This window comes from Phascolarctos cinereus, unplaced genomic scaffold (assembly GCF_003287225.1).
Source record: "Phascolarctos cinereus isolate Bilbo 61053 unplaced genomic scaffold, phaCin_HiC Scaffold_1;HRSCAF=81, whole genome shotgun sequence".
Lineage (NCBI taxonomy): Eukaryota > Metazoa > Chordata > Mammalia > Diprotodontia > Phascolarctidae > Phascolarctos > Phascolarctos cinereus.
Genome location: NW_027555514.1, coordinates 114,909,690 through 114,925,940, shown reverse-complemented (window position 1 = coordinate 114,925,940; position 16,251 = coordinate 114,909,690). Strand labels below are relative to the sequence as shown.

Sequence of the window (16,251 nt, the reverse complement as noted above, 5' to 3'; positions counted from 1 at the left end):
TTGTATCAACAGTTACACCAAATTGACTTAGCCTAGAGGTCCTGCCTGTTTCTCACCTCTCTGTCCTTATCCTTTGGAGTTCAGAATTGTGGGTGTGGAGGTCGGGCATTGCCCTTCTAACCAGAAGGAAAGAGCCAGTATCCCTAGGCCATAAAGCCTGAAGGGAAACCACTGCTTCCCAGCTGACAATTTGATCTTGCTCACATTTTTTTTCAGGGAGATTGTAATCTCCCTGAAGGAAAGGACTGTGATTTTTTTCATCTTTGTTTCTCCAGGGTTTAGCACAGTGCCTTACACATAGTAGGAATTTACAAAGTTTGAATTGAAATGAAGCCCATTGGTGGGAAGAATCAGGGAGAGGGGTAGGAGAAATCCAAGGAATTTTTCTATCTAAACCAGTACCAGATAATAAACTTACCTGCCTGTTACTTCTTTCAGCTAGGTAGAAGCAGATGTTTGGTCAAAGTGAGCATATTTTTGTGGTCAGCCCTTAACTTGCTCCACGCCATGCCCACAAGATGGTTACCTTCATCCCTGAATCCTCTCCTCATTTCATAATTCTACCCAGACTGTATGCCACTCAATAGAACAGACTAGGCTGTTTGTACTAATTCTGGGATAGACTCAAGGTCTCCTCCAAAACTACCCTGACGGGAAAAAGGATGTGACAACAAAATGTGATTTTGACACTGTTGGTCCATTTTCTCCTGGATACCCTGTTTGGATTGTGTGGCATTCTAAATGATTTGAAGTCAATTTGAAAGGTATTCTTTAGTAGAATTCCCAAGAAATCTGAACTTGAGGATGCACATTTTTATCAATGACTTTGGGTAAAGGAATAAGCAGCATATTCATCGGTTAGAAAAATGACACAAAGTTAGCAGGGATAGCTAACACATCTGATGACAGCATCCAAAAAGACTATGGCATCATAGATTTAGAGCTGGATGGTGCAAGACATGGCTGAATGTCAATTTGCTTGAAAAAGAACTGGAAGGTGTTCTCTTGAAGGGGGCAGGGGAAAGGGCAAAGGGGCAAATCTAGGTTGATGTAAAGCTAAGAGATATCAATCAAAAAAATTTTTTCTTAGAAAAAGAGCTGGAGGTTTTAGTGGACTGAAAATTAAATGTGAGCATTTTGATAGGGAATAGGTATCGGACCTGTGATTTCATTGGTAAGGGAAGCTTTCCTGCCAAGGCACCTTTTCTGCAACTGATAGGCATAAAGAATTTCCTGGAGCACTGAGAGGTTGTGATTTGCCCAAGATCACACAGCCAGTATGTATCAGAGGCAAGATTTGAATACAAGTCCTCTTGGCATGGAGGCTAGATCTCTATCCACTATGTTTCTGCCTCTCAACAGAGTGACATGTGGCAGTTTAAAAAGCTAGTGTGATTTTAGGCTATGTTAATAAGCATAGTGTCTAGAACCAGAGCAGGTGTACTCTCCCCAAGTCAGACATCTGAAATATTTTGTGTTTTAGCACTTACACCGTGCTTGGCACACAGTAGGCACTTAATAAACGTTTATTGGTTGATGGTTCCCTTCTGGGCACCCTAATTTAGGAATGACATTGATAATCTGGACGAAGGCAACCAGGGTGCTGAAGGACCTCTAGTTGATGCTATGAAAATCAGTTGAGGGAACTAGGGATGTTTTACCTAGAAAAAGACTTATGGAAATATGACAGTTGCCCTCACTGGAAGTATTCAGGCAAAGACTAGTTGGCTGTTAGTTAGAAATATTGTGGATTGAATTCTTATTCACATAGGGTTTGCACTTGATGGCCACTGGGATCCTTAACCACCTTGGTGATTCCCTGAATCAAGACTTTTTGTTCCAGGCTAAATGTTTCTTCACCTTAGAAGCAGGGTCCATCCCTGAAAAAATTGAAAATCCTGTAGGCAATAGGGATTGGGAGTCAGGATCTCTGATTTCTAACAACTGTCACTCCAGCACCTTCTGTGCTTTATCCTTAAGCAGCTTTTATAAATGCCAATCCAACCACCTCTGAGCCAATTATCTCAGCTAGTTAAATCGAAAGTACTTATGAGACTGAGTAAAGCCATGTCTAACCTCCAGAACTATAGCAACTGTACACCCTAACCTCTGGCTAGCAGTCTTGAAAATGTCCATGTAAGTGAAATGTACTGTGTACAAAGTAATAGCAATACTGTAAGATGATCAGCTATGAATGGCTTTGCGATTCTTAGCAATATAATCATCCAAGACATCTCTGAAGGGCTTATGATGGAAAATGGTATTCGTCCCCAGACAAACAACTGAATACAGATTGAAGCATACTTCTTTTACTTTATTCATCTTGAGTTTGGGGGGTTTTTTGGGGGGAAGAGTGTTTTCTTTTACAACATGATTAATATGGAAATATGTTTTACATGACATGTACAACCTATATCACATTGCTTGCCTTCTCGATGGTGTGGGGGAGGAAAGGAGAGAATTTAGAACTCAAAAAATGAATGTTAAAAATTTTTACATGTGATTGGGGAAGAAGAAAATACTACATTTTTAAAAAATGTCCACGTAATTTAGAAAGCACCTGCAGGCTCGTAGTAAAGGTCATTAGAGTACATTGATAATGAAGACTTCATGCCTGTGCTATAGGACCTGATCTAGTAGGAATATCCATCTAAAATGTTGCATGTGATTGGCAAAGTAGATTAGTCAGATGCTGGACAGAGAATGTGCTCAATCCCCAGATGTATATGCGGCACCGCTGTGGTCACGGATATGTCTTGGTGTCAGAACCTCCTTTGTTGGCAAAATAAAAAAATGTTGACACTGAGCCAACACCCTACAACTAGAGTTTGTGGTCAATGTTCTGCCTGCCAGGAGATTAGTGCTTCCCAAATTAGCCTTCTCTTCCCTTCTCCCAGCCCCAGGCTGTGTCCTGGCCAGCTTTCCTTTCTCCTTCCTCCTCCCTGGCATAATAAATACCATGCCTCTTGGGTCTGTAATAAGTAAGAGCAGATGGGCATGCATTTGAGGGCCAAGCCCCATAATCTGAGCTCTTACCTACCTTTATGGAAAAACTTAGTTTCTAAAGAACTTTGTAAAGCAGTTTTCATTACAATAATTTGGGGCTCCCCCAGCTCCCCCCCCCCGCCCTTGTACCTAGGTACTCTGATGTTTATGAAGTTCTTTGGCAAGTCCTAATTCTGTTTCCTCCACTGTAAAAATGAGGAGGGTTGGCCTAGGAAGTACAGTTGTCCATCTTTAGCAAATGAAAAGGGGCAGCTAGGTGGCCCAGTGGATAGACCACCAGGCCTGGAGTCAGGAAAGCTCATCGTTCTGAGTTCAAATCTGGCCTCAGACACTTACTAGCCATGTGACCCTAGGCAAGTCACTTAACCCTGTTTGCCTCAGTTTCTTCATCTGCAAAATGAGCTGGAGAAGGGAATGGCAAACCGCTGCAGTATCTTGGCCAAGAAATAGAGTCACAAAGAGTAAGGCATTATTGCAACAACCAAACAGAAATAAGCAAATGAAGAAACAGGCCATGAGATGCTTTCTGGTGTCGAGAGCTAGAAGGGACTGCTGAGGTCATCTAGTGTAATCTCACTGGACAAACAAAGTAACGTATGTTTCCCAATTGAGGCTGTGACTTGTCCAAGGTAAGCAAAGGTGGGATTAGAACCCAGGTTCCCTAAAGCTCTTTTCCTCTGTAGTAGGGATGCAAAGTAACTTGTGTAACTGCACACAGTGAGTTAGTGGAAGAGCTGGGACTAGAACCCAGGCTTTCCAACGTCCAAGTCCAGTGTTCTTTCCACTAGGAAGACTAGGTGTGCTTTCTATTTATGAAATAGGACACTTAGAGCAAGCAGGAAAAGAGGTTACTAGAATTGACCATTTCACTCTGCTATCTCTGTCCCACTGCTGATTAGTTCATCAGGTAAAGAAGAAAATGGAGTTCTGGGAGTTGTCGATCCTCACTAGCATTCTTGCCCCAGGAGAACAGAAGAAATGGGGGGAGGGGGAAGGAAAGCAGAATAATTAGTTCTTTAATAAGAGGCACTCGTGGGTTGTGCTGTGGCAGGTTTTTCACATTGAGTGGGGTGAGGCGTGGGTTGTGTCCTGTCCCTCAACACCCTCCCTTTTTTCCCTCACAATGAATTGTAAAGCAAAGTTTGGCTCTTGGAATCTGACTTATTTAACAAAAAAAAAAGACAAAAATCAAAGCTTTGGCCTTGAGCCTGGTGCTTCCTTAGAAATCATAGCCTAGTCTGTGAAAGGTGTGTGGAGAGAAAAGAGAGGGAGGGAAAAAAAGGAAAAGGGGGAAAGGAAAGAAGGAGCAGGGAAAGGGAACATAGTTGTGTCCCAGGGATGGTAACTCTTATCTGTTCTTTGATAGCACTCTCCCCCTTATATCTATATTCTTTCATTGTTCTGGAGGAAAAAGGAGGAAGGAAGAGAGGGAAGGAGGGAAAGAGTCACTGTTGTTCCAACGGCATGGCCCATAGAAAGACATTGGGTTGGGTCCTAGGCTTTTACTTCCACATCCAATCCAGCTATCCCCCCAGGCCACATCGATACATATGTACATATATGTATACATACTACATGTTATATATATAATATATATATATACACACATACATCATACACACACACACCACACACACATCCTCTTCTACATTTCCCCTACCTCACTTTCCACCTCTTCTTCTTGGGTACAGTAATGAATCAATATTGCCCTATAATCGACCATCCAGACCAAAACCAAAACTTTTTTCCCTTGTCCACCATTCCCCTATATGTATTATTTTCCCCGTTAGAATGTAAACTCCTTTAAAGCAGGGACTATTACTCCTTTGGCATTTATATTTCAGGAGATTTTTTAGCACAGTGCCTATGCTAAATATTGATAAATTTTTTTTTCATTCTTTCATTATTTACCATACTACTTGTGGGAGGGATTGGCAGAGAAGGATTCTGGGGGAGGAGGAGGTGTTAGTTTCTTGTCTATTTTTTTTAAGTTCTAAGAGATACAATTACCCAAAGCAAAATGGCATGACCACCCCTCCTTTGAAAATCACCGCTCACTCACTTCCTTTGATCTATGTGATTTATGAATTAGAATCAGAATCTCTGCATTGGAAGGTACCTTAAATATCTCATAGCTCAACCCTCAACCCTCTTTCTACAAGAATTCCTTTACAACTTCTGCTTAAATTTGCTTAGTTCAAGGAAATTCACTATCTAGGCAAGATTGAGTAGCTCTTGGTGTTGGGTAGGTTCAATAGGTTGATCACATATTGAACTTAGCCCTAAAGGAGCTATGGGAAGATAGGCTTGCTAATTCACTGCAATTGCTTATACTCTGATCTAGAGATCCCAGTATTATGTTTATACACCAAAGATGTTAATAAAGCAAGAAAAACACCCAAATATTAAAATATTCATAGCTGCATTATTTCTAATAATAACAATCTGAAAACAAAATACATTCCCAGTGTTTTGGCCTGGGAACAACTGTATAAATTCAAATATACAATATTATTGTTCTGGAAGGAACAATGAATCTAGAGATTTCAAAGAAACATGGGAAAACTTGTATGCAATGAGGCAAAATGAAGACAATAGAATGATATATAAATATATATAGTGTGTACATATATATATGCAAGTACTACAGAATATGTAAAGACAACATGAAAAGCAAACAAAACTCCCTTTGAAAGATCCCACTTTCTTTTAAGTGACACTGTTGGTACTAAAATATTAAAAATTAAATTATCCTTCTGTTAATAATCAATAAACTACAAAGGTGCAAAGTTAGGCTTAGTAATTAGTATAATCTCTCAGGAAGTTCTGTTTAATGATTTTCAGGAAATGTACTGTGGAGAAAGAGGGTTGTTTGAATGTTGGTTGGATATCTTTTTTTTGTATCAAAGCAAAATGTATCTATAATAGAGGTAATCAGGGGAGCCCTGCCCTGATCCACTCTGGCAGGAGTACTTCCCATAGAACTGAGCCCCATGATTGGGTCATTTCAGATAAGATGTGCCCTGGTCTCTTGCAGAAGGGCATTTTCAAACAGAGGTTCCTGGTTGGGACTTTGGTCCCCATGACGGAGTTTGAAGGGAAGGGGCAAAGAGCATTGGTCACTGAACAGGAAGAACTACTCACTAGACTTCCAAGTAAGAGAAAATTTCCGCTATTTCTCTCTCTTCCTGTCTCCCAAGCATGTCAAAACTCTTTAAGCTTTATTACTTCCATCAACTTGAGAATGGGATTTCTTTCTCTTAAAAAAACACAGCAGTAAGTACATGTGCTTATCTAGGTGAGCCTCTGGCTGCCTCTTCTGCTTTGTGTTTCTTTCCTAGATCACAGGTGACTGGAGAGCAATCCTGAGGAGTTGATGTTTCTAGCCTTGTCAAGAAGCTCATGAGGAGTTTCAGAGGTTGGGAGCTCCTGGATCCACATGCTAGTTGCTCAGCAGGTGATCTCAGCAATAACATGTTGGAGGAGAAAAAAATGATCACAGCCAGGAAGATGAACAAAAGCTACGCCCCAACCTGCCAGAGGATATAACCTTAAGTCAGTGAAGATCCAAGGTGAAAATGTCTGTTCAGCAGTCCTACAAAATGTTTCATGTTTTAATATTTTAAGTATCATCCTCCTGGGAGAATATAATAGGAGTGATGAATTATTGTATCTTGCTTTAAATATTTGCTAGTATGCACTTAGGGGTCTTCTGGGCTTCAAGCATTTCTTTTGTGGTAGAAATAAATAGCTGTCCTATGCCGGATTGTATTGTGGAATTTGAAAATTGGAAAGGACCTCAGTGGCCATCTGGTGAAACCCATAAATGAAGGAATCTCCACTGTCACGTACCTGACAAGCACTCATTCAGCCTCTGCTGGAAGACTTCCAAAGAAGGGGAACCCACCACCCCTTGAGACAAACTATCCTTCTTTTAGACAGCTTTCATTGTTAGGAAGATTTTCCTGACGTTTGCCTTTTTGCAGTTTCCTCTTATTGCTCCTGGTCGGGCACTTTGGGGCAACACAAAACTGCACCAGTCCTTCTTCCACATGTGTCCTTTACTTGAACAGAGCTCTGCTGACCCACCGAGACTTCTTTTCTGCAGGCTAAACAGGCTCAGTTCTTTCCAGAGATCAAGTACATTGGTGAGAGGGGGGAAAGGTGGCTTGGAAGCTAATTAGCTGTGTGACCTTGGGCTTCCCATCCCAGAACCCCAATTTATTCATCTGTAAAAGAGATTGTAATAGATGTTCCCTCAGGTCCTTCTTCGCAGTGAAGTGTAGGGGAGGAAGATTACCTGGGCGCAATCACTGAAAGATGCTTACTTGAAAAGATCATTTACAGCTGGGGTGGGGGAGGGAAATGGCAGCTTACAATTCCTCCCATTTAGAGTTTAGGAAAATTGAGTCTGAAATCCGGGAAGGGGAGCCGAGGCCTAGAGGTCGGGTGGTACTCTAAGGAGCAGAAGTACCCTAGCCCCGGGCTGAACATCTCAAAAAACTGAATGAGCCCCAACCTCCGCCCCGAACATCCAGACAGCCAATCCTACCTAGGGGTGGAGCTGCCATTAGGTTGCCTTGGCCAATAGAGAAGGAGGGCGGAGCCGGGGGGGTGTCCCAGGGTATGTGTGTCGGGAGGAAGGTTCCCCAGGGCGTGCTGCTGCTCTGGTAGCGCCTGGCAGAGCTGGCTGAGCAGTCGCGGGGAGCTGCATGGAGGACCCCAACGGCGTCGGGCCCGGGGCGGGCAGCCCACCTGGGAACGGTAGCAGCAGCGGAGGAGGAGGAGGCAGCAAGGGAAAGCAGGCGTCGCCCAAGGGCCGGGAAATGTTCAAGAACCAGCGGAGGGAGTCTGAGGTGGGCAGTGTCCTGTGCTGGGGAAGGGAAGAGATCGGGGGGTACTGCAGCGAGGGGCGGGCGGAGATCCGCCCCTAAGTTAGAATGAGCCCTGGAGGCGCCGCGCAGGGCACAGGAGAGGCCATCACCCTCCCTTCCCCACCCCGTGCCCCGGACCCCTGACTCCTCCCCCGTAGGTAGTGAAATCCAAAAGATCTAAAGCTGGATGAAGACACGTTGGAAGTAGTGTGAACCTCTCATTTTACAGACCAAGAAACCAAGGCCCAGGGAGGTTAAGTGACTTGTCCACAGTCACACTGGAGTAGGAAACAGAGCTAGGACTCTGAATGTAAGTTCTCTGATTCCGGTTTGGAATCCAAGTCCAGTACAGTTGGTTAAGCTGGGTGTCTAACCCAGGCCACTTGACCCTCGGACTGATGAAGTCCCGGGCTTCCAGGAATGGGGCCTCAGTCTTCCTTCTGCTCCTCATGACCCAGCCAATATTACGTTCAGCCCCTGGGCGGCTGGTAAGATCTGCAGGGTTAATGTAGACTGCATGAATGCAGCCAAGAGGTTTACATTTGCTCCTGTACTCCTCTCTAAGGGATTACAGCTGCGACCCTTTGTGTCACCAGAGAGGAACCTGAGAAAGGATGGACTGGGGTGCCTTGCCTGACCCTTCTCCTTGTTGGCTGTTCCCCTGTTTTTTAGTTTTCTTCTCAGTGCCACTTGGTATGGTAGAAAGGGAAGAGGCAGAAGACCTGGGTTTAAGGCCCAGGTCTGCTACTTCTTCCCTTTGTGACCTTGGGCAAATCCTCATCCTATTTCCTCAACTGTAAAATGAAGTGTTCGGCTAGATCATCTGGTCCCTACCAGTTCTAAAATTCTGATTCTACAGACTTTTATGTGCCTTACACAGAAAAGCATTCAGTTGGCATTTGTTGAATGAATGAACTAACAATTGACTAGCCCCTGAAGGTCTTTACAGGGGTTTCTACTCCATTCTGTCTTGCACTTTAAGGGTATCTGGTAGAGTAGTTGCTGACCAGGTTTTTTCACCACTCCTCAAACAAAATTCTCTGTGAAATGGTGAACTGGCTGGGCGGAGGGAATAGGGTGGGACCGGGAAGTTGAATTCACTGTTTCTTCAGCCCTGGTCCTAAAGAAAGACCAAGCTTCCTTTCCCCAGAGGTAAATGGATCTTATCTGGTCCTGAATGGCTGTGGTCCCTTCCCACTAAAAATGGCCATTTAGAAAAGCCTATACGGTAAATTCTTTTTCTAGGTAGACCCAAGGGCTCCTCGTGAGCAGATGGTAAACCTTGGGCCAAGGAATGCCCCTCCTCTTTGTGGCTATGGGAGTAGGGGAATAGGAACTAAAGAACAGAGAGGGAAAAACACTTGCTCACGATCAAGCTGGTAGCATGCTCCTAGGAAAGCTTCAGGTTAGAGCCCAGGAGTCTGGGACTCTCCAGGCCTCTTCAGCAAGGGGCCCTATTAGCTTTGCTTTGACCAACCAGTATGGTTTCTGCAGGATCCCTTCCTCCTACCTGCAGAGAAAGAGCAGCTTACCCCATGTCTGCCTGGGGCTGCATCTTAATTTTTTTTTCATTTCTGTTCTCCTTGCTCTGAAACACTTTGCCAACGGGATCATTTCAATGTTCATTTCCTGCCAACATGCTGTCCTAAAAAATTAGCTCTCCCCCACTTTCTCTGCAAGGCAGAGAAGCTGCCTTTCCCTATCAATGTGTCCCCATCACCAGTGTGTTCACCTTCAGATCTCTCCTTGCCCTTCCTGGTGTGCTGGGAGTGAACAGCCCCTAGGAGAGAGAGGTTTCTCTTTGGGTCCTAGAGCCCCTCCATGGATGATCACTGTAGGCAGAGGGAGAAGGCTAACCCTATATCTGAAAGGAAAAGGTAGTCTTTTAGACTGCTAAGTACATTGGGACAAAATATGAGTAGCTTTACCTCATTAAGACCTCCAGAAGCATCCTGAGATATTCACACTCATTAGCAACTCTGCTTGGTTTGGATTCCATAGAATATGATGCCTCTTCAGCATGTACTCTCTGCCCCGCCCCCCTCACCCAATTTGTCTTTCTCTACTAGACTGTAAGCTCCATGAGGGCAGAGATTATCTTTTTCTTATTTGTATCCCCAGTGCCTGGCACATAGTAGGTGCTTAATAAATGTTTATTGAATGTAATTGAGGGAGTCTTGCATCACTGTATGCAAAAGGATGTAATTTGACCGTCTCTCGTATCCATACCCACAATGATGTGATGAGACATTGCTTATACAGGGACATAATTTGACTGTTTCTCTCCTCCCTGTCTAATGGTATAATGAGTTTATAGGAATATGGACTTGAGAGCTCAAGGACCTTTGATAATCTGTTTACAGGATGGGCACGCATGGATGGTTTGACATCATTGTTGGAAGGAGCATCCACATTGATAAGAAAAATCTGTTGGAATGTGGAATTTAATCACTTTGTAAAAATATTTTTCTCTTTATGATCAGCTTTACTACAAACATGCATTCAACAGAATCATGAATTGTTGGAGCCGGAAGGAATCATTCAGTTCAGCCCCCTCATTTTATAAATCAGGGCATTGAAGCCTGGAAGGGAGAAGGACTTGCCCAAGGTCTCTCTGAGTGTTTTGGCAGAATCAAGACTTAGAATCAAGGCTTTCTGACTTGCCAGGATGGCTTCTTTGGAAACCCTTTTTTTATTTTATTTTTTTAAACATAGGGAGATTGTTCACTTAGGCTGCCTTTGCAGAAGCAAAATAGGTGGTTCAGGGAATAGATAGAGCGCTGGGGCCTGGAGTCAGGAAGCGGAGTTCAAATTCAGCTTCAGATGCTTACTGTGTGACCCTAGGCAAGTCGCTTAACCCTGTTTTTCTTCAGTCTCCTCAACTGTAAAATGGGGATAACAATAGCACCTACTTTAAAGAATTGCAAGGATCAAAAGACGTATTTATAAAGCACTTAGCCTAGTGTAGCAGGTGCTTAATAAATATCTATTCCCTTCTCCTGCCCCATCTTCTCTTAACCTTTCAGTGCTCTAGGCTACTTTCTAAGCCTGTGCTAACCAGCATTTTTAGAGGGAGTTTCCTCATCTCAGTTCCCTATATCAATGAAAATGTGGAGTCAATGATTTTATAAATTCCTATTTATTTTCCTACAGATCAACTCTTTCTCTCCTTGTTTTGGTTGCAAGTTGGAATAGATATAAGGACATAGGCTATAATTTTCCACATCAGCTCCTCTTTCTGCTTCTCTTTTCCCATGCCCTTGGTTTCCCTTTTTGTACAACCAGTCTTTTAGACTAGCCATAGACTTCTTCTCTCCAACTTCAGGTTGCTTGGTGAGGGTGAGTGAATGTCTGAACAGGCCTCCTCTCAGGTGGGAGGACCAGATGTAATCCTCTTTGGCCCTGGGCTGCTAAGAGCTTAGGAGCTGGGCAAGGGAATGAGGGACATGGAAGCCAAGTGACCTTTGTTACAGCCAAGGCTTTTCCATTTCAGGGCTCTGTGGACTGCCCCAACCTGGAGTTCGAGTACGGGGACGCTGATGAACATGGGGCCGAGCTGTCAGGTACAGGTCCAATGGCGCTGGGGAGAGATGGGGGGGGGAGGTTCTATGGTTCACCTTCCCCCACTGGGGGCCTGTGATCTCAGAGTCTCAGTCCAGTCCTCTGTGCACTCAGTAAATGTGATGTTTGTTACCTGAAAGAAGCACTCTCTCCTCTGCCTTTCCTCTAGATCTGCTTGCTTGTTCTTTTCACTGCTCCTATAGCTTCTTCCCTTCCTCAAATATTTATTAACTACCTAATTTCATACATTCAGAAAGCATTTTAAAAGCACCTACTATGTGTAGGCATTGGGGATACAAAGACAAAAAGATAGTTCCTTCCCCAAAAGAGCTTACATGGAGTGGGGGAAGGCGAGGGGGAAGATAAGTAAATATAAAATAATTTCTTAGAGGACACACTCACAGCTGGGTTTAGGAACATCAGAAAAGTCCTAATGCAGAAAGTGGCACTTGAGGTGAGTCTTGAAGGAAGCTAAGATTTCTCCAAGGTGGGAGTAAGAGAAAGCATTCTCAGCATGGGGCACAGCCTGTGCACAGGCATGGCCCCAAGAGTAATGGCTGCCTGAGGGAAGAGCAGCGGGCTCTGCTAGGCTTCTTCCCGGGCTCTCCTTTGCCTCTGGTTGAGCTCTTTCTCCCACTGTTTTCTTCTTTTCTTCCTGTCCTTTTTTCTCTTCCTTCCTTTGTTTCTCTATCTCCTTCACCTTTTTCCCTTTCTTTCCCTCTCCTCTCCTTCCTTTCCCTTTCCCTTTCACTTTTCCTTCCTCTCTCTCCCTTCCTCTCTTTCTACTTTCCTTCCTCCCTCTTTCTCTCCTTTCTCCCTCCTTTTTTTGCTTTCTCCCTTCTTTCCTTCCCCTCTCCCTCCTTTCTTTCTCTCCCTCCTTTCTTTCTTCTCTCCAGTCTTTCCTTTCTCTCTCCCTCCTTTTCTTTCCTCTCCTTTGCCTTTCCTTCCTTCTGCCTCTCCTTTCCTTCCTTCTCCTTCTCCTTTCCTTCCTTCTCTCTCCTTTTTTCCCTCTCCCTCTTCTTTTTTTCCCTCTTCCTCTTTTTTATCTCTGCCCCCTCTCCCCCATTATTAACCTCTCAGAAGTGTCTGGGGCTGTAGACAGTATATAGACATCATTTCTCATATATTGTCTGTTCCCCTGAAATCCTTTACCCCAAATCATGTGCTGTGATATTTAAAGAAAATAAAGCATGCAATATGAACCTGCAGGATCCAGGCAAAGCAGCCTGGATTGTCAAAGACAGTGGCCTGTGCATGTATACTACCCGTCCCCCCCATGCCACACCCCCATCCTAGGATATTCCTAAGCTGTAGCTGAGCAAATCCCACTCATCTGTCAGAGCTGGGCTGGTTCTCTCTGTTGTTTGTTTTTTGGCTCAGACTGAGTGTGCTCCCTTCAGTATTTAAAGACCTCAGTGTTCAGTGAGGTATGAATGCCAGTTATTAATAAGCAGCTCCCTTCGTGCCTGGGAAAAAGATGAGGTGAAAATTAAATTTTCTGTCACATGGAAATGATACTTGGAGGCACGTTTCTTTCAGAAGAGACACATCTTTAGAGAAGTTCTTAGGAATAAGTGCAGAGGAAAATGCCTTGATGAATGACAGGGAGAGGGAGAACAAAGTCAGCTCTATCCTGCCTCTTGCCCCCGCCCTGTCCCCCCACACCTTGAGGGACCTCGTTCTCATTTCTGCTTTATTTCCTAGGTACTACACTCTTTTATCTTGTCATTGTGACAATGTAGGAGTTACCTCTGTCTGACAGCTAGGTAAACTAAGACTCCGAGAAAGAGAGAGTAAGACTGAGTTCAAACTTGGGCTCTGCCACTTAATAGCTGTGTGATCTTGCCCAAGTCCCTGTCCATTTCTAGACCTGAATTTTTTTTCCTTTTTCTTTCTTTCTTTCTTTCTTTCTTTCTTTCTTTCTTTCTTTCTTTCTTTCTTTCTTTCTTTCTTTCTTTCTTTCTTTCTTTCTTTCTTTTTCTTTCTTTTCTTTTTTCTTTTCTTTTTTTCTTCCCTCCCTCCCTCCCTCCTTCCCTCCCTCCCTCCCTCCTTCCTTCCTTCCTTCCTTCCTTCCTTCCTCCTTCCTTCCTTCCTTCCTTCCTTCCTTCCTTCCTTCCTTCCTTCCTTCCTTCCTTCCTTCCTTCTTTTCTTCCTGCCTGCCTTCCTTCCTTCCTTCCTTCCTGCCTTCCTTCAGGGTTGCCCAGGGTCACACAGCTAGTATAGACTTGAATTTTCTAATCTATATAAGGAGGGCATTAGATAGAGGTGATCTCTAGTCCTTCCATCTCTAAATCCTCTTAAAGGGCAGGGTTTGTGAGCTAGTGAGGGAGGGAAAGAAAGAATATGTGTGTCTTTCACCATTCCAGGACTCTCAAACCTATAGTCGGAACCCTGACTCCCAGGCTGAAGTTGAATTCATTTGACTGACGCAATAGAACTCTGGCTAAATTTCATGGGCTTTTCTCTTGCTTCGTGAATCCAGCTGGGAGCCTAGCTGAGGTCAAGAAACCTGGATCCACAAGTCTTGCGTATTTTGTTCTTGGTATTTATTTCTAAGTCCCTTCCTGACCTCTAGGACATCTCCCTTCCTGGATTTCATTCAGTGCTGATGATATGGAATTAACTTTGTTGTTGTTCAGTCATGTCCAACTCTATATGACCCCACAGTCCACGGGATTTTCTTGGCAGAGATACTGTAGTGTTTTGCCATTTCCTTCTGCTCATTTACAGATGAGGCAAATAAGGGTTAAGTGACTTGCCCAGGGTCACACAATTAGTAAGTGTTTAAGGCCAGATTTGAACTTGGATCTTCCTGACTCTAAGACCAGTGTTCTATCCACTGCACTACCTAGCTGCCCCATGGAATTACTATTCTTTGGCTTAAGTAATAATAATTATTATTTAAATACAAATAACTCATATATAAATATTTAAGTAATTTATATAGAAATAATTATGTAGTGACTTAAGGATTGCAAAGGGCACATATTTGCATATTTTATCCTCACAACAATCCTGTGAGGTAGACATTATTATGACTCTTATCTTATAAATAACCTATTGGAGTCTCAGTTTCCTTAAATGACTTGCCCAGGGTCACATAGCTAATAAGTGTCTGTGGTGAGATTTGAACGTGGGATTTGAATTTACAAAGAGGGCTGCTGCCCAGATGATGTGGCATTGTCTCTGTCTATCTGTTAGGCGGTCCACTATACCTCAGAGGAGGGGCCAACTGGGCCCTAACCTTATAGAACTGTCTACCTTTAACCAGACAGATTGATCAAGGGAGTGGCAATGGTGTGATTTGCTGTATGTCAAAGACGTATGCTGCCTTTTTTCTCTCCCTCTGGTCACCTTGCAGCCTCAGCTAGGCTGGCTTGCCTGCCTAGGAGATGGTAGAAAGAGGTTCTGAGTTCCCTTACAGACAGCTCTCCAAAAGGAAGCATCCGTGGTCTCTCCCTGTCATAACTTCAGTGTCTCTGCTCTCTCTCTCCCTCAGTGTCTCAGCATCTTTCAATGTCTGTTTTGTTCTCTTTATCTCTTTTAAATTTAAAAAAAAATTTGTCTCTTTGAAATTTAAAAAATTTAAAAATCATTTTGAAATCCTCGTTTTGGTGGTCAATACTTTATTTCTCTATGAGCATGTGTGTGTGTGTGTGTGTGTGTGTGTGTGTGTGAGAAAGAGTGCTAAACAGCACTAGGGTCTCAGCTCTGTATTTTGGGAAGTGATATGGGTTTCAGAATCTGTAGAGATGGGATTGACTTCAGTCAAAATCAACAAACCACAAGAAACTTAAGCCCTAAGATAGTGGAATGATGGGGAAGGCCAGGTGGTCTAAGTGAAAGGACACTGTATCAGGAGCCGAGAGACCTGGGTTCTGCCACTGGCAAGTGGAATGAACACTTTTCTGGCCTTAGTTTCCTCATCTGTAAGGTGAAGGAATTGAGCTAAGGTCCTCCCCGGCTCTAACGCTGAATCTTTGCTGTTCTCTTTCCTCTTCTTTCTGTAACCCAAATTAGGTTGCCCTATCTATTGCAGTAGCCAGCTGGCTGGAGGAGTGCAGATTTGACTGTCTAATTGCCTGGGGACCTGGCTGGTTATTTTTAACTTTCTCCTCAGAAGGGGAGGAAGCTGGATCTGGGCAGGGCTGGGCACAGGAATGTGTTGGAAGCCCCAGCTCCCCCACTACTAAACGGTCAGTGACTCTGTCTGTCCCCTCTGTTCTCCACCACAGAACTGTACAGCTACACTGAGAACCCAGAATTCACTGTCAACCGGCACTGCTTTGAAGAGGATTTCAGGACTCAAGGTGCCCCCAGGCCCCTGTGCTGAAAGACCTTTCCTCCTAAAGGCCAGGGAGCAGCGGTTCTCTGACCTCTGTGGCACAGACCTCCATTCCTCCGGTGGTACCTCAGTATAATCTAACAAGGGGCCAGAGAGAATGACAACCCCATCTTCCTCCTCCCAAATCCTAGAAGTCCCCAGTAGTTAAATTGGCAATGAGAGGCTGTGGACTAGAAATTGGGAATACTTGGGTTGGGTGCCTGGGCCTTTGTTATCATATATTAAAACTGAAACCTCGATGCTCTGGAAGAGATGGTAAAATAGGCCCCAGCAAAAGGACACCTGAGTTAGAGATTCTCCTACCTGTGTGTTCTTAGCCTTCTCCCTCCCCCCTCTTCAGGGGTTGTCTCCTGCAGCCAGATGACTGACTGCTTGAAAAGTCTTTTAATTCCCCAAATTTGAAAAGCTATTGACACTCTCCTTGGACCACCATGGTCCATTGGTTCCCAGGTCCTCTTCATTTCT

The 16,251-nt window shown here is 44.0% G+C and overlaps 1 protein-coding gene across 4 annotated transcripts in view; it reads left to right on the top strand.

The window, feature by feature from the left end:
- The first annotated feature begins 5,906 nt into the window (after positions 1-5,906).
- Positions 5,907-16,251, top strand: part of STRIP2 (striatin interacting protein 2) — an 85,572-nt gene continuing 75,227 nt past the window's right edge. For 2 of the 4 annotated variants that reach the window (XM_021002312.2, XM_021002313.2), the window contains exons 1-3: positions 6,182-7,862; positions 11,374-11,443; positions 15,677-15,751. In XM_021002312.2, the coding sequence (XP_020857971.1) occupies positions 7,719-7,862; positions 11,374-11,443; positions 15,677-15,751 (289 nt within the window). In that variant the 5' untranslated portion in view covers positions 6,182-7,718. The other 2 variants (XM_021002311.2, XM_021002314.2) reach the window with 2 other exon arrangements.